This window comes from Myotis yumanensis, unplaced genomic scaffold (genome assembly GCF_028538775.1).
Source record: "Myotis yumanensis isolate MYYU_CA2020_CCGP unplaced genomic scaffold, mMyoYum1.0.hap1 SCAF_1, whole genome shotgun sequence".
Lineage (NCBI taxonomy): Eukaryota > Metazoa > Chordata > Mammalia > Chiroptera > Vespertilionidae > Myotis > Myotis yumanensis.
Window position 1 is genome coordinate 171,941,720 of NW_027223752.1, and position 18,736 is coordinate 171,960,455.

The following is an 18,736-nucleotide window of genomic DNA, read 5'->3' on the forward strand; positions in this document are numbered from 1 at the left end:
GTGACAAATGCATTTTAGCTAGTGAAAAGCATGATGAACAAAAAATATGAATGAAAATAAATATATGAATTTATATTTCTCAGTCAGGTATGAAAATTAGGTAAATGAGTATATTTGGAGTATTGAAATACGTAGCCTTCAGCTTTCCATTGGTGATTGTAGACTTCATACCTCTATGTTGGTTTCTCAAAGATTTCTCCTCTAATATATGATGAAAACTTTAGTACAAAAAAGATATGGCAGAGCTAGATACAGCTCAGAATTAGTGAAGTAATTGAGTTTCTTATTTTTTCCTCCTCATTGTGGTAATTCTTTTACCTCTATGACCCATCTCTAGAGGATTGTGAATTCCAACCTAATTTTTCTACACTATTCAGTAACCCTTTCCTAGGCTGCTTTTTTGTATTGTCTAGCCTTTTGTGCTCAGAAATTATCAACAAAACAAATTTAGAGGTTTAATCTGGTACATAATTAAATATCTTGTGCATTCTAACCAAATAGTAATAACTTTAGGATAGTTCAGTGTTTGGTTTACTACTCTTGTTTTCAGCATTCCTGTAGTATGACATATTTTTAGCCTATTCCTTGTTTCATAGTCTATTCTTCTTTATTCCAAATTGAGTTCTGATGCCAACTACATTTGCATTATAGCACATATCACCTTTAGCCTAAAAATTACTTGGATTCTCACCATTTCTGCTCTCAAATTGAATCAGTCATCCATCTGTCCATCTATTCATTCAACACACATGGTGAACAAGACACAGTGCCTGCCTTCAAGGGACCTAGTCTAAAAAGAGTGGTCAGACAAGTACACAGGTAGCAGCAGTACAGGGAGGTCATTGCTGGCAGAGGGCTAAGTTCCAAGAGTTTTGAGAGGCTGTAAGAGGGTCACCAACCTAGTCTTGAGGATTTTTTGAGAAGAGAAAGAGCCAAGCTGAGGTTTCAGGAAGTGTTGGAAACTAAGCAAGACAGGAGGCAGAGAATGCATGTTCTGGGCACCAGAAATGACATTTGAAAATATCTAAGAGGGAAGAAAGTGTGTTTAAACATGGATTGGAAAAGCAAATTGCAAGGAAGGAGATGGTTAGTTACTCTGGAGTCTGAGGAGGTTCCTTTTCTTCTTGATTCTGGATCTCAACAGGATTTTCAAGTTGTACAAACTGATATTTGAATCCTTACTGTGCCTTTCCTAATCACTGTAGCAGGCCTCCCCTTCCATTCCCCACCCCCCTTTGCCACTTTATTTTTTTCTAAATATGTATTACCATGTGACGTACTTTATATTTTATTTGTATATCTGTTCATTGCTTGGTCCTGTTCCAATTGTAAATTGAATGTGAGCTGGGATTTTTTGGATTGTTTTATTCCCCACTATAGCCTCTGAAACAGCATTTAGCAAAAAGTAGATGTTCAGTACATTTTTGTGGAAGAAATAAGTCCTGGTTTCTTCCTATCTATTACTTGGTTATATGACTTTTGGCAATTTACTTAACCTCTCAAAGCCTTGATTTCCTCATTGGTTAATTAGGAATAATATCTGCCTAATGAGGAGTAAATGAGATAATTTGTGTAAAATAATCAACATAATAAGATTCTACAATTCTCTATGTGAAAAGTTAGTGGACCAGATATAGTTTGTAATTTGAATCATTCATATTTAGAAAGGTAATAAGAAGTATGCATTGTACGTTACATAACTGGTAAGCAGCTCGGACCCTAATGGGAACATTTCTGCAATAAAACATGCAACTATTCACTTAAATGGGATATATGAAGACTGTGTAGCAGTTTCACATTTGTTCGGGTCAAATTTTACCTTTCAGAGTTCAAATCAGGTTTTTGCAACCAGATTATTTATAGAATAATTTAATGTTTTTCAGAGCTTAATGGATATTAGAACATGGATATTCTTAATAGATATTAGAGCATGAATATTGCTTTTAAAGCAATTTTACTACACGCTTTTTAGAAGCCTGTGCCTGACACACAGTAGTGTTCTATAAATGTTCCCTTCCCCTTTTTTCTATTGCATAGTTTCTACTATTCAGGAGAGTGAGTGTCTTCTATGGTAGGATCATTATCTGTTTTGTTCACTAATATATCTCAAGTGCCTGTATACTATCTGGGACATAGTTGGTATTCAATAAATATTATTGACCAAATAAAGAAAATGTCATATTTATAAATAAAATTGACTTGTGTTAATATTTGTTATGTAAAGTAGAAAAATCCAATTTTAATTATCATTATTATAAAGAAGGATTGGGTATCAGATTTTAATTTATGTGTTTTGAAAAAATTTCTATAATTTTATATAAGGTCTTCTCTCTTTTTTTCTTCCTATTTAATATACCAAATAATAAATGATTTCATTATAAAAGAAGAGCTTTAGGCTCATTTATCCCAGAAATATTTACTGAGAGCCTATCATGTACCAAGCGGTGTGATGATTAATATATTTAGTAGTTTATAAAAAAGATCAATGCTGTCTCTTTTCTTTGAAAACTTTGAGTCAGTGTTTGAAACACTTTTGCTGCCAGTGAACAATTATGCCTCAGATCTTTTTACCTGTTACTACCTCTGTCATCAAGCCACTTACACATGGAACACATCTAGAGTCATAAAGTCTGCTACAAAAATGTGTACGATATACCTGGATTTTAGTCAATAAAAATTTTTAGGTTGTGAGAGAATGTTAGGATCCAAAAAAATTAATGTTCTCTGTTCCATTTAGAGTATTTTTTTTCCTAATATACTTTAAAGACTCCAGCTTTAGGGTTATAAACTATGTAAGTACAGTAGGTCCTTGGATAATGATTCATTCAACATTGTTTCATTATAACATTGATGAAATGCTGTAGGAACTTAACTCTTGTGTATGTAAATTAGCCTTTGGTAAAATTTGTTTTGTTACACGTAATTTTGCTAAGTCACACAACGACATCAAGTGAGGACTTACTGTAATCTTTAAGAATATGCTTATCACAATGAAAATGGGAGTAACAAACATTTTTGCGTCCCATGATATATTTTACCGTGAGATTTTATCTTTCACCAATGAATTCTCTTTAACATGGCCGAGCTGAATTGACTTGCCTTGACATTTAAACCATAGTGTGCTGTGATTGTTTTTACATGCACTAAACTGTTGCTTTGGTATTTGGTTAGATATACATTACAGGACAACAAAACCCTTGAGTGTAACATATGCTATTCTTTAGCTACAATGTACTTGTGAGGATTATTGAATTTCTTTATGCTTAAAAGTTGTTCTTATCCTCTGTGCTCTGTCCTTCATCCACATTTGTTATGGATTTTGCTTTACTTCTATGTAGTTGTGATAAATTGCACCAAGGACATTCTCATGGTCAACTCTTCTTAGACTGGGAAGAGGTTGGAGGAATGGTCTGGTCGAAAAACAGATAAAGCATTAACCCTTAATAGGATAAGTTATCATTTGATATTGAGGAATCAGTCCACAGACAGTTCTTTATACTCTTCTAATAAATAAAACATTAGAGCTATTACATAAACTTCTTCCTTGAAATTTTCATTATAACACACTCTCTTGTTCACAGCATAAACAAATGTAAAAATTACTATGAAGTACTTGGAGTTACCAAAGATGCTGGTGATGAAGATTTGAAAAAAGCTTATAGAAAGCTTGCTTTGAAGTTTCATCCAGACAAAAACCATGCACCTGGAGCAACAGATGCTTTTAAAAGTAAAGTAAACCCTTTAAAGCAATTTTACCAAGCTCTTTTTAGAAGCCATTTAGTGTTTCAGAATATTAAATTCTGCCTTTAGACTGGTACCTAGAAGCCAGCATAAGCAAGGGTCCTCAAAATCCTTTAAAACTTCACTAACTTGTTGTTCTAAGAGCCAAACAAATGCAATTTGGTTTCATGAAAGCAACATGCTTTCTAATTTACTGTGCACATAGTATAATGATTATGGATGAGCCTCTAGCATATTACCATCTGGTTCTAAGGGAACTAAAAGGAAAATACAGATTTTGTGAGTTTTTTAGATATTAGAAACATTAAGGTATTAGAATTGGGAAATTACTTGGAATTGCTATCTGCCCAGTGGTTTTATATTTCTATTAACTCTGGCCAAGTTTTATATTTTTTATATGTAGTTCTAACTAATGTGACTTTTTTCTTTTTAATAATTAGTTTCATTTCTCTTGCCTACTCTTTGTCTTAATTTATCAATACTATTTTTGTTTTTTTGTCAATTTAGTAAATAAATGTAAAATAACTGATTTTGTAATTTCATATTTTGTTACATAGAACTTACTCATAATAGATAACTTCTAATTCATAGGAAAATGCTTAAATTTGTGATTGTTCTTATGAATTTGGCATTTATAGAGCCTAGTATAATGCTTACAGTGAAATAAATGCTGGGATCTTGGAATAATAGGAAGGAGATATTCATTTTTAAAATATTTCTAAAAGATAGAGGACTCAATTGATCTTTTCTACAAAACAGTTTCCAAATGGTTTTATTTCTTAAAGGAAGTTGCCAAGCAAAATATGTTTGGGGATTGTTAATATATTCCAATAAAAACAGCCACCAAAGTGGTACTAAGTGAAAGTAAAATAATCAACGTGACTGAACCGTCTCTGTGTACTTAATGGTATCTTGGATAGTACAGGAAAAATTTCTTTACTCGAAAACACTAATTTAACTTTAGCATATATGGCCCCAAAAGTTAAGGCAAGATTTTCACATTATAAATTAAAATCATTTAATTTTTTTTGCTTTTAAAACATTTAAAAACATAGCGGCAGTGAGTTATTGGCATGTTTGTGATCTGCTAGGTCTGTGGTCGGCAAACTGCGGCTCGCGAGCCACATGCGGCTCTTTGGCCCCTTGAGTGTGGCTCTTCCTAAGCCTTAGGAGTACCCTAATTAAGTTAATAACAATGTACCTACCTATATAGTTTAAGTTGAAAAAATTTGGCTCTCTGCCAAGGCCAGTTTGGCTCAGTGGATAGAGCGTCGGCCTGCGGACTGAAGGGTCCCAGGTTCGATTCCGGTCAAGGGCATGTGCCTTGGTTGCGGGCACATCCCCGGTGGGAGATGTGCAGGAGGCAGCTGATCGATGTTTCTCTCTCATCGATGTTTCTAACTCTCTATCTCTCTCCCTTCCTCTCTGTGGAAAATAAATAAAATATATTAAAAAAAAAAAAATTTGGTTCTCCAAAGAAATTTCAATCGTTGTACTGTTGATATTTGGCTCTGTTGACTAATGAGTTTGCCGACCACTGTCTAGGTGATATCATTCTTCATGTTGAGATGTTAAGCTGCCTTTTTCTCACATTTCTGCACTGAAGTCATGTTAGCATTATTGGTTTTGGAATAACAATAAGTGGATCTACCAATATTTTTATAGCCTGTGTTGCATTTTGAAGTGTTGAATAGCATTAAATGTCACCCCGGCTACACACCCAGAAGGGGTTTAACAAAGGTGATTGGTTGTACTTTGGTTTAGTATATTTTAGATTTTAATGCTCTCCTTTACAAAACTAGAAAGTTAATATTTATCAACATGCTAAATTGATTTATCTCTAGAGGAAAGACATTATTCAGTATACAGGAGATTATCTATAAATCAGAATGCCAATTAATCCCAAAGAAGGTCAGAATAGGGAGTTTGTTGATGAGCCCATTTTTCATTGAGTGAAAACTGCATAGAAAACCCAGGTTGTAATCCATAGATGCGTGGTGAGTAAAGGCAGTTAATTAGAAAATATTACATGTAGTGTCATCATACAGAAAAGACAAGTTTCATTCATCCAGCACACAGGATCTTTTCATTACCTTTGGGGTCATATTTTAACCAGTCTATCTTAACTTCTGTTTTGGGGATACCAAGCTGTTTAATCTAAGGAAAACTATAGTTTTTTCTTTTGTATAAAAGGTAAGTATAGGTTGATTGCTCTGTAATTACCAAAACACTTTTTGCAGAATATGAAACTGTTTGCTTTTAATTTCCTCTTAGAAAAAGAGGGGGTAATTGGTTTAGGGAATTAAATTAGATAGAACAGATATTTTCATTTGTGTGTTTTGTAAAGCTTTAAAAATAAAAGGTTGCTATCAAGGAGGGTAGAGTAAATGGACTTTCAATTCATGTGGCTGTTTGTTCTTTACAGTTAGGATTGTAAGTTTCTCAGAGCATGGAATAATATACTTCTATTTTGAGAGTGACTTTCACAATATGTGTAAGCACACTTTAAAGCAATACTTGACTGAAATACTTCCCTTCTCTCTGACATGGATGTTTTCAAAACAGTAACATTGTCTTCAGAGACTCACAAGTATTTTAGACACTATCTGAATAGTATCTGTGTTTTTCTATGTATACATGAATGTAATAAAAGGGATATGAATTAGCTGTATATGTTTGCTTGGTAAATAAGAATGGATCAGAGATATTGCCTGTGTTAGTTCAATATTTTTAATATCTAGAGTGTATCTCTAAACATAAGTCAATTCTACTCTTTGGCCTAGTTCTTATAGACAGTCCAAGAATATGAAACACCCTCTTACTCAAAGAATTTGTCATTCATAAAGGGGAGTCAAGCCTCATACAGAACATTTGAAATAATAATAATACCTAACATTTGGCAAGTATTTTATAGTTTTTTATTTAATGCTTATTAAATACTAGTGCCCCAGTGCATGATATCATGCACATTGAAAGGAAATTAATTAGAAGAAATATTTTAATATCACTATTCGCCCTTTCTCTATAATAGAAGGGTCAACCAAATTCACGATCAACAATGACAGATCGAAACACACGCGTGAGATTGGTGCCAGCTAGAGCTTTTATATGTATTGCGCATGTGCGAGTCAACCTAGCCTTTTATAGATATAAAATAAACTTGTTTAATTACACCTGCTTTCTGATTTAGATAAACTTTTTCCAGCCCAGTGAAGCACCCCAACTTCTCTTTCAGGTAATTGTCAGCAGCACAGCAGTAAATATCAACATGAAGCAGATTATTATTATAGATCACACAGGGAGAACAAAGGGTAAAATATTTAACTGCATCAGTGTTTGACTATATTCTGCGCAGTGAGAAAACCTGAAGTCATTTTTTAAGGTCCACCATTTCTTACCTCTTTTCAGTCAGGTCAAGTTTCTAAACTTTCTAAATCTCCGTTTTCCGGCTAATGAAAAGAAAATAGGATTCCACCCAGTTTCCTATCTACCTACTCCAGGACTTCTGTGAGGATCAAATGAGATGAGGCATGGGAAAACACTTCATGGACATTTGGTTATAGTGTGAAATGTTTCTACCTGGCTATAAAGCAAGTAATGTTCCTGGGCTGAAGAAACGGCAAGGAGGCTAGTCGCTAGGGAGAGGAAACTGGGTGTTGCTACATGACATCATTACCTGGATGGACACTTAGCATATTAGCCTTTTATATATACAGATCTTATGAAATAGTTAGGGGACCAGTGTCATCCTCCTTTCACAAATAAGAAAATTAAGGCTTAGAGAGATTAACTGATTTACCCAGGACCCCAGACTGTATATAAATAAATACCAAAACATAGAATAAAGATAGCAGAAGAAAAGTAAGAAAGATAAAATAGCATTATAATCAGAGTTATAAGGGAAGACTTCATATAAGTGAGAATTTAGAGTTTTCTCAAGATAAATATGATTTATATGGTTAGAGAAGAGAGATGATGGTAGAAATTTGGGTATGAGAATGACACAAGTGATTTAAAAATCAGTGAAACTTTTCATTCTCAACAAAACGGAGATGTGCTTTTCCCTATTCCTCACACTAAAGTACAATTGAATATTATAAAAAACAAACATAAAGCCCTAGCTGGTTTGGCTCAGTGGATAGAGCATCAGCCTGCAGACCGAAGGGTCCTGGGTTCGATTTTGGTCAAGGGCACATGCCCGGGTTGTAGGCTTGATCCCCAGTAGGTGTGCAGGAGGCAGCCGATCAATGATTCTCTCTCATCATTGATGTTTCTCTCTCTCCCTTTCCCTTCTTCTCTGAAATCAATAAAAAAATATTTTTAAAAAACACATAAGAAAACTCTGAAAGGTGGAGAAAGGTAGACTGGCTAGAGACCTTGGGATCCAAAGAACAACATGGCAGTAAGTTAGCTGGGTTTTGATTTTGTCTTTTATATAAGACTGGATGCTGGAAAAGCAAACAATCCAGAAACACCTATGAGCACAACAATCCCCAAGAAAAGCTTGATGTCTCTTAGCCAAATGAATAGAAAAGGGTAAACTGGCAAGACAGAAATCTTTTAAGCAATAGCCATTCTCCTGCAGCCAAATACTACAGACAAAAAACTGGCCCACCCACACTAACAAAGGCTAGGTAGAGAACCTAGACTGCCACCTTCTTTATGTATAATGAGATTTTCTAACCCACCCACCCACCCATCCCTCCTGGAGTGGTGGGAAAAAAGATTGCATAGGAGCTGAAATTTCCAGTTCTACCTGGCAATAACAAGGTGCCCCTTCCCCCTCCCCATTGGGGTAATGTCATAAGTGGCCTGGTAGAGAGGACTTTCACCACCATCCAGAGGCAAACAAAGTCACATCCTCATGGTAAAGCCACCTGGAGAGTAGTAATGAGGCACCCCTATTCTTTCTAGTCAAATATACACCAGTGGAGACTTGATGGAAAATTAGAAATCCTATCCCTGCCCAACAGTAATAAGGAGCCTCTCCTTTCAGATGTCAAATAATAAGGTGGTATCCCCTTGTCCCATACCAGAATAGTGTCAGGGGGAGACAGGTAAAACAAGTTTCAGATAAGGTCCAAAGTCTCATGTTATCACATGTCAATCAAAAATCACCTGTCATAATAAGAAACATGAAAACCTCAAACTGAATTTAAAGCCAACTGTAGATAATATATTTGGAGATGACAGAGAAGTTAGAATTGCCTAACGTAGATTTTGACGCATTTATCATAAAACTACTTAAGTGAGTGATTGCAGCTATGCTTAAAACAAATTTCAAAAAAATAAGTTTCAACAAAGAAACAGTCTGAGCAAATAAGCAAATGATATAAGTAATCATATTGAGGTTTTACAGCTTGAAAATACAAAAACAAATAAAAACTGGCAATGAATGGAATAAACAGCAGAATGGTAGAGGAAAGAATCAGTGAACTGGAAAATAGAAAAATAAGCATTATCCAGTCTGAACATAGCAAAAAAGTACTAAAAAAAAAGTTGAAAGTTCCCATACTTGGCAAGACATATAAGCTTATATAATTTGAGAAGTTAAATGTATTCCAAACAGATAAGCCCAAAGAAATCCACTGTCAAACTCTGAAAACTAAAGACAAAGGAAAAGTCTTGAAAGCCACAAAAGAGAAATGACATCTTACTTATAGGGGAAAAGTAATTCAAATGACAGACTTTCACATCAGAAATCATGCAGGCCAGGAGAAAATGGCACATTTTTCAAATACTGGAAGAAAAGAACTGTCAACCCACAATTGTATACCCAGCAAAAATATTCTTTCAGGAATGAAGGGGAAATCAAGACATTTTCAGATGAAGGAAAAATAAGAGAGTTTGTCATTAGCAGATATACCTTAAAAGAATAGCTAAAGGAAGTTCTCTAAACAAAATGAAATAGTAAAAGAAGGAATCTTAATATATCAAGAAAGAACAAAGAACATGGTAAGAAAAATATGGGTAAATGGAATATACTTTGCTTCTTCTCTTGAATTACTTTTGAAGTAAAAATATTTAACATTGTCTGATAGTTGTAAATGCTGAGAAAATATATAAAGCAATTATATCATAAATGAGGAAGGATAAAGGAAAGTAAAGAGAATTAAGGATTCCACAGTATACTTGAACTAGTAAAATGAAGACAGCAGTGGGCTGTGATAAGTTATGTACATATAATGTAATACCAGTAGCAGCCACTCTGAACTGTACAGAAGTACACTCAGAAAATACTAGATAAATTAAAATGGAATTCTAATAAAAAGTTCAAATAACTCACAGGAATTTAGAAAAAAGAAAACCACAAAAAATAAAATGCAGACATAAGCCCTAACTCATTAGTAATTACATTAAATGTAAATTATCCACATATATCAATTAGATTGATAAAAAGTTAAATAATGATTTGACTATATATTATCTACAAGAAACTCACTTCATTTATGACAGTTTAAACAGGCTGAAAGTAAAGATATGGGAAAAGATACATCTTGCAAACATTAATCAAAAGAAAGCAAGAGTGGCTATGTTAATATTAAGTAGACTTGGTACTAAAAAAAAAAAAAAAATTACCAGACAGGGGCATTATCTTATGATAAAAGGGTCAGTCCTTCAAGAAGACATAACAATATAAACGTGTATGCACCAAAGAACAGAGATGCAAAATATGTAAATTAATAACTAATATAACTGGAAGAAGAAATAGACAGATTCACAATTGTAGTTGGAAATTTGAACACTTCTCACTCAACAATTGATAGAACTAGACAGAAAATCAGCAAGAATATAGTCTGATGTTTAACAAAACTTGTATAGGATTTGTATGCTCCAAGCTATGCAATACTAGTGAAAGAAATCAGAGAAGATATAAATAAATGTAATGATATCATGTTCATTGATTAGAAGATCAACATGGTAAAGATATCAACTCTCTCCAAATTGATATGCATATGTAACATAATTCTGTTAGAATCCTAGCAAGACTTTTTTTTCCTCTAGCAAGATATTTTGTAAGTAAAAGTAAGTTTATTCTAAAACTCATGTGGAAAGGCAAAGAACCTGAATACAAGAAAATGATTTATAAAAAGAATAGAATAAGAGTAATCAGTTTGCCTGATTTCAATGCTTACTTTATAGCTACAGTTATTAAACCTGTGGTATTTATAGAGGGATAGACTTAGATCTAGGGAACCCACATATAGACCCATACAAATATTCCCAATTGATATTTTACAAAGGTGCAAAAGCAATTTAATAGAGGAAAGATAGTCTTTTCAGCAAATGGTTTTTGGAGTAATTGAATGTTTATAAGCAAAACAATACGTTAACCTTGACCGAAATCTGTGCTTTATCCAAGAACAAACTAAAAATGAATAAATTTAGAGCACCACTTTTTGAACTGTTAGCAAAAAATCATGTGGACAAATCTTTAGGATCTTGGGCTAGGCAACGATTATAAAAAAAAAACATTGATTAGTTGGACTTCATCAAAAGTTTTTAAAAGTTTGCTCTGCAAAGACCTTATGAAGAGGAGGAAAAGATGAGCGACAGGAAGGGATAAAATATTTGTCAAGCACATATCTGATAAAGACTAGAATTTCGAATATATAAAGAACTCAAATTTTAAAAAAAGAGACAATCTAGTTAGAAAATCGGTAAGAGATATAAAGAGACATTCCACTGAAGATGATATACAAATGGCAAATAAGCATATGAAAATAATCTTAACATCCATTGATTAGCCATTAGAAATAATGCACAGTAAAACCAAAATGAGATACCATTACACACCTAAATAAATGTAATGATATCATGATAAATAGTTACGAGACCAGCTACTGGTATGGCTGCAGAGAAACTGGATCATTCAGACATTGTCGATGGGATGTAAAATGACAAAATGATATATTTCTGTTAAACAGTTTGGCAGCTTCTCATAAAAACTAAGTATTCAGATGCCATGCCACCCAGCAGTTGCATTCCAAGGCATTTATCACAAAGAAATAAAAATTTATGTTTATACCCAAACTTGTGTCCAAGACTAGAAACAACTCAGATGCTGTTCAGTGGCTGAGTGGTGAAACAGTGATATAGTCATATTATGAAATAAGAAGCAATGAACTCTATTGTTTTCCATAGCAACCTGGATGAATCTCAAAAGAATTATGCTGATTGGAAAACGCAAATCCCAGAAGATTTTATTTCACTTATACACTGTATTATTTCACTTATGTAATAAACTTTTGAAATGCCAAAAGTTTAGAAGTAAGGAATAGATTAGTGGTTGTCAGTAGTTAAAAAAGGGATGGAGGGGAAGGAAGTCGGTGTGGTTGTAAAATGGCAATATGAGGATGGTGATGGAAATCTCCTGTCCTGATTGTATCTAGTCAGTACCCTATCTGTGATACTGTACTGTAATTTTACAAGATATTACCTTTGGGAGAAATTAAATAACAGGTGCAGGGATCTCTATTATTTATTTCTTACTACTTCATGTTACTCTAAAGTTATTTCAAAATAAAAAACTAATTTAAAGAAAAATGAGTAAAGTGAAAGGTATCTTTTTGTGAAGTTACTGAGACTGAGGTAGAAATGTATCTTGTCTTTGAATACCAAAATAAATTTTGGATTTAATCTTTAGATAATAAGGAACTGAAAGAAATTTTGATTATACTGTACCACAAAGTAAATAAATAGTCACAGTAGATAGCATAAATTGTTTTACATAAATACTTATGTAATATGAACGTATTTCACAAGTAACACAAAATATCTTAATGTTTGGAAATTTTTAAAAAGTAAAACCTTAAAAATAGAATTGTGTTGATAATATATTAGTAGTTTAAAAAGTAATAGCATTATGAAATTACTTGAAATAGTCTATTCAGTGAATAGAGGTTAAATTCTAAAACTGATATTATTACGGGAAGTACAACTTCGGCAGATATTGCTTGGTGTTGTTTGTCAGTACATTGTTTGGATCTCTGATTATGCTTCCACATTGGAGGGACTTTATAAATGATAGCTATATTTCTAAGTCATAGATCTGCCTGAGAATCTGAAGAAAGTTTTGTACCATCTCTTCAAATAAATGGATCATCCACCTAATTTTTCATACATTAGAGTTTACATACCATCAGAGACATATCTTTGAAATCCAGGTTTAAGAAGCCCTATCAGAAGAAGAGTTCCAGAGTACCTGTGTATCATTAATTTCAGTGTGATAGGTGATCAGCCCAAAACAACTGCCTAATGAGCATCTGTTTGCTTGCACAGTACCTATAGCAGCCACCACAAGGGACTCAGAAAGTATTTTTAAAATATCCCATATTGCAAGAGGTTTCTGAGATCTAGTTTAAGAAGGAAACTATATTTATGAAATGATTACTAGAAGTGTCAGAATGAGAATAGGGTAGTTTCTGCTTTTGTTAATTACCTTAAGACATTTTCATAACCTATGTAACATTGCCTTTTTTAAAAATTAATTTTTAAAATTTTTCTTCCATTACAGTTGACATACAATATTACATTAATTTCAGGTGTACGACATAGTCATTAGACATTTATATAACTTATGAAATGGTTACTCTGATACCATTGCCTGTTTTGGATACGGGAGTCTGAGAGAGAGAATTCTTTATAAATAAATATGAAGAAAGTAACAAAGTGAGATGGGAAAACTAGAGACTATCTGGATTCATTTAAAAACAAATTCAGGCCAGGCCACTGGCTCAGTGGGTGAGCATCAACCTTTGAGCCAGGAGGTCATGGTTTGATAACCAGTCAGGGCACATGCCCAAGATTGTGGCTCAATCCCCAATTGGGGGCACGCAGGAGGCAGCCAATCAATAATTCTCTCTCATCATTGATGTTTCTATCTCTCTCTCTCCCTTTGTCTCTGAAATCAATAAAAATATATTAAATAAAAACAAATTTAGACTTTATGCTGAACTATTGGAATAATGCAGTGAAAACATAGACATAGTTTCTTTCCTCATGAAGTTTACAGTTTTCAGAGGAATAAATTTTTCAGAAATAGAATGAAAAATAACTCATTATGGGCTGGAGTGTGCAAAAAAAAAAAAGATGATGTAGGTTGCATAGAGTTTACTTGCTAAAAAGTTTTTTTGACCTTGAACAAGTTTCCTAACCTTCTTGAGCCTTATGGGGCTCATCTGTACAGTGGGCATCATAATGAATAATATATTAAGGTTTGGGGTTCAGAGCCTGGCAGTAGTACTAACTACTATTATTATTGGTCTGAATGGCACTAATGAATGACTAGATCAGGATACTCAAAAATGAAGAAGCAGAATGTTAGGGGATGTAGCCCAATAGTAAGAAAGTAAGATGGACATTTCCTTACATTTAAGGCAGTCTATTTGCCTGTCTACTATAAAAAATTGTATTGGGAGGTAATAATATGTGTAATTGCAAGCAAATATAATATCTTTACAAGACAGTTTTACTGTTTTACTATTTTGTTGATTAGCCTCAAGTAGTTTTTGTTATTGTTTATTAACATGACAGTTTTTATATGGGGCAGTCTTGTAATATAAAAACTTTGCTTACCAACTCTTATTCATTACTTTTTCAGAGATTGGAAATGCTTATGCTATTTTAAGCAATCCAGAAAAACGAAAACAGTATGACCTCACAGGCAATGAAGAACAAGCGTGTAATCCACAAAATAATGGTAGATTTAATTTCCATAGAGGTTGTGAAGCTGATATAACTCCAGAAGACTTGTTTAATATATTTTTTGGTGGTGGATTTCCTTCAGGTATTTTAATGTTAATTATAAGTATTATATTTTATGAAGCTAGAGATTTTTACTTCCAGATAGGCTATTTAGTGATTTAGCTACCTTCTTTCCTGTATTTCTTACAGCATTATTATCCTGTGATGGTTTCTTATGAAAGTAGAAGAAAAATGTTATACTCATTACTTTTACTATAAGTCTGCCTTTTTCATAGAACATATTTTAATTAAAAAAATAAAGAAATGAAGAGTACCAATATTCTGTATTTTACATAAAGCTGAAGAAAGGATATATATATAAGTAGGAAATTCAGTGGTAATGTCTTAGTTAAGTGCTATTATGGTTATGGATGACTATTTAACATTGATTCTCTGGAAAGCTTTGTATATATTTTATTAATAATGTTATAGATTGCTAATTTTGATATATGTGGAAGTGCTTTCCATTGAAATATTAAAATGTCTGATTTATAGGTTATATAAAAAGTGAGTCGGTTTTAAAAATTATATTGGAATAGAAATAATTACTTGAACTAGGCTATCAAAGTAAAATATTATAGAGTACTACTAAATGAATAGATTTTATAATACTAGTATAAGTATTACTATGCTAGTTTATATTTACTGTGAGTTGTTGTATGGAATTAATTTTCTTTAAGAGCAGCTTCTCTAAGGTGTTTATAATTAAACCTCCAGTCTTTTTTACAACATTTCCTTAAGGTTCTCAGTTAAATATCCCATTCAAAATTCGGAGAACTTTTATAAACACAGCGATATAATTTGATCTGGTGGCTCTGTCTGAATTTTTCTGAGAAAGATGGTAATCATAGATAGGACATCTTATAAAGAATCCTTGAAGGACAGAGAATGTGTAAATACAAATTAATGACTACAAATATAACCTATATTTTTAAACATTAGGATATATAATTACATCTCAGAAAAAAATATTCAGAATAATAATTCTGACTAAAAATATGCTAGGAACAATTAGATATCTTTCAGGTAGTAGTGAATTTTCTGATAGTATTTTCACAGTTCTTTTGCCTTTGTACCATAGCTTGTTTTGTCAGTTGTAGCCATTTCTGGTTGGTCACCTTATTTGAAAACAACTTGAATATCCATCAGCAGGAGAATATTTGAATAAATTGTGGCTTACCTCTACCATAGTGTATTCTACAGCTATTTATAAAAAAATAATTTTTGATTTTTAGATATATTTGTGATTAGTTGATGAATGCAGAATGCAGGGTTTCAGAGTAGTGACCCAAGGTTCATAAAAGCAACCAACCACAAAAAATGTTCTCTGTGTATGCATATTAGGGAGGAACTTATATTCAAGTTTTCATAAAGAGAGAATTCTACTTTACTTGAAAGGAAGCAAAGTCTGGGAAGAATCATTGCTGTTTCCTTTCACCCTTCACTCACAAATGAAGAAGACAATTAAGCATTCACTGCTCAAACATGTATTATTTTAGTAATTTTTAAAAATTTAAATATGAATAAAACAAAGTATTTTCTTTGTAAAAGAAAATATAATTTTTTAAAATCATAATTGTCCTCCCTAATTTAACATTGCTTTTAATTTTCTCTAGGTAGTGTACATTCATTTTCAAATGGGCGAGCTGGTTATAGCCATCAACATCAGCATCGGCATAGTGGACATGAAAGAGAAGAAGAAAGAGGCGATGTATGTTTATGATATGAGTAGAAATTATAAAATGGCAAATTTCAGCTCAGGAAAAGCAATTAGAGTTGTCTGAAAATAGAGCAAGTTTTTCTAAAAGGAAGTAATCAGTTTTCTCTTACCAGAGTTGTTCAATAGACACAAGAATATTCCTTAGAGATATTAGGGGAGCAGGAGGGTGGTTGAGCAATATGAAACCTTTAAATTTGGTATTCTATGATTCTAATGAAGGTAACCTGCAGTGTGCATATTTTGAAGGTTACTTTTTTTTAAAATATATTTTTATTGATTTCAGAGAGGAAGGAAGAGGGAGAGAGAGAAACATCAATGATGAGAGAGAATCATTGATCGGCTGCCTCCTGCATGCCCCCTACTGGGGATCGAGCCCTCACCTGAGCATGTGCCCTTGACCAGAATCAAACCCGGGACCTTCCAGTCCCACAGTCCAACGCTGTATCCACTGTGCCAAACCAGCTACGGCTTGAAGGTTACTTTTCATTGTTAGTACTAAAGAATTTAGAATTTATACTGAAAAACTTAAATTGGATGTAACAGTTATACCTTATTGCATACAATAATTAAATCACATGAAGTGGAAAGAGCACTAGACTAGAAATTAAAAGGCCTGGGCCCCTACTTTGCCATTCAAGCTTCCAATGCTCTACCTTCAAATCCAGAGTAGAAATGCAACCTGTTGCCTATTGATAAGAGTCTGTGGGTGTGAGAGAAAGAAGTTCTCATCTGTAAAGTAAGATCAGGTTGTTTCAGTGTTTTCCAAATCAGGATCCCTAGATGAAGCACCTGGAAAGCTAAGTTTTTAAGAATCACCTCAGGAAGTTATGTTCAGGCAGATTTGAAAGCACTGAACCAGATGATCTTAAATGGCCCTTCTGCCTATAAAAATGCATGACAACTGTTGGATTATTGACAACTACAGTTATATTATAATTTGTTATTCTTTGATGATTTTTTACAGGGAGGCTTTTCTGTGTTTATCCAGCTGATGCCCATTATTGTATTGATTCTTGTGTCATTATTAAGCCAACTGATGGTCACTAATCCTCCTTATTCCTTATATCCCAGATCGTAAGTAGCTAAGTGAAGTTTTGTAAAAAAGAATTTTTGTTTTTATCTGACTTTCATTAAAAGGCCTTGTGATTTTTTTAAAAATTTTTAAGTGCCAAATCTTCTATTACTACAAGTGTACCAGGTTTTAAAATGTCCAGTGTTTAAAATAGTTACTCAAGTGATAAATTTATATATGTTGTTAGTTTACATCTGTTCCATTGTGGATAAGGACAGTGCTATATTTGAACTTGTTAGCAATTTAATGTAATAAGTAATGACATTAAAGGCAAAAGTACATTAAAAGACAAAAATAGAATTGTCATAATCTTACATAGGTTTGTGTTTATTAAGGAGGAAATGATTTCAGTCTTCTGTTTGTTAAATATTAAGTAAAAACATATTTGTTATCTGAAATATTTTTTCATAATGTGCTTGATATATGAGATCCATACATAAAAGAAATTTAATGCAGCATCTACTCTAAAAAACTTTAGTGTGATACAATGAACATACAGGAAGCTCTGTAAAATCCTACTGCCAGTGATTTTACAGTATTAAAAACATTGGTCTAAAAACAAGAAATAAATTTATATTTCTTCCAAATAAAATTTTTATTAACTAAAAATTGAGAGAACTTATAAGAACATAGTATATTAAAATATGATTACTTTTTTATTACATGATGGTAATAGTTGTGAATTTGAGATAATGTAAATAAATGATTACCAATAATTTTAATTTTTTAATTATTTTTGTTAGCTTGGTTTATAGTAGCAGATCAACATGTACAATTTTAATTAAAAATAATGATCAAGCATTTCTTTTACAGTGGATCAGGGCAAACTATTAAAATGCAGACAGAAAACTTAGGTGTCGTTTATTATGTCAACAAGGACTTTAAAAATGAATATAAAGGAATGTTATTACAAAAAGTAGAAAAGAGTGTGGAAGAAGATTATGTGACTAATATTCGAGATAATTGCTGGAAAGAAAGACAACAGAGTAAGTTGATCAAATGTTTAACCTTTAACTTATTCAAAGTCTTGGGAAGTGATTATTGCAGATTTTCTTAAAGAATGTTCTAGAATTGCCTAGTATATAATCAGAACTCAATTCTTAAATGAGACAGTATGTTTTAATGTACCTGTGGCCTGTAACAGTATTCAGCATATAGCAAGGACTTAAGTGGTATTTGTGTTACTGTTGTCATCAATAAATATTTGGTTGAATAAGTGAATAATATCATCATTTGGACAATTGTTGAAATTGAATGTGGACTATGTATTAGGTCAGCGGTTCTCAACCTGTGGGTCGCGACCCCTTTGATGGTCGAACAACCCTTTCACAGCGGTCGCCTAAGGCCATCCTGCATATCAGATATTTACATTACGATTCATAACAGTAGCAACATTACAGTTATGAAGTAGCAAAGAAAATAATTTTATGGTTGGGTCACAACATGAGGAACTGTAT

General features: G+C 32.9%; 1 protein-coding gene across 1 annotated transcript in view; it reads left to right on the forward strand.

The window, feature by feature from the left end:
• The window catches only part of DNAJB14 (DnaJ heat shock protein family (Hsp40) member B14), a 48,853-nt gene that overhangs the window by 23,386 nt on the left and 6,731 nt on the right, over positions 1-18,736 (forward strand). Inside the window, exons 3-7 of the mRNA XM_070392146.1 lie at positions 3,582-3,727; positions 14,345-14,530; positions 16,104-16,198; positions 17,172-17,281; positions 18,093-18,265. Of these exons, the coding sequence (XP_070248247.1) occupies positions 3,582-3,727; positions 14,345-14,530; positions 16,104-16,198; positions 17,172-17,281; positions 18,093-18,265 (710 nt within the window). The remainder of the gene's footprint in view (positions 1-3,581; positions 3,728-14,344; positions 14,531-16,103; positions 16,199-17,171; positions 17,282-18,092; positions 18,266-18,736) is intronic.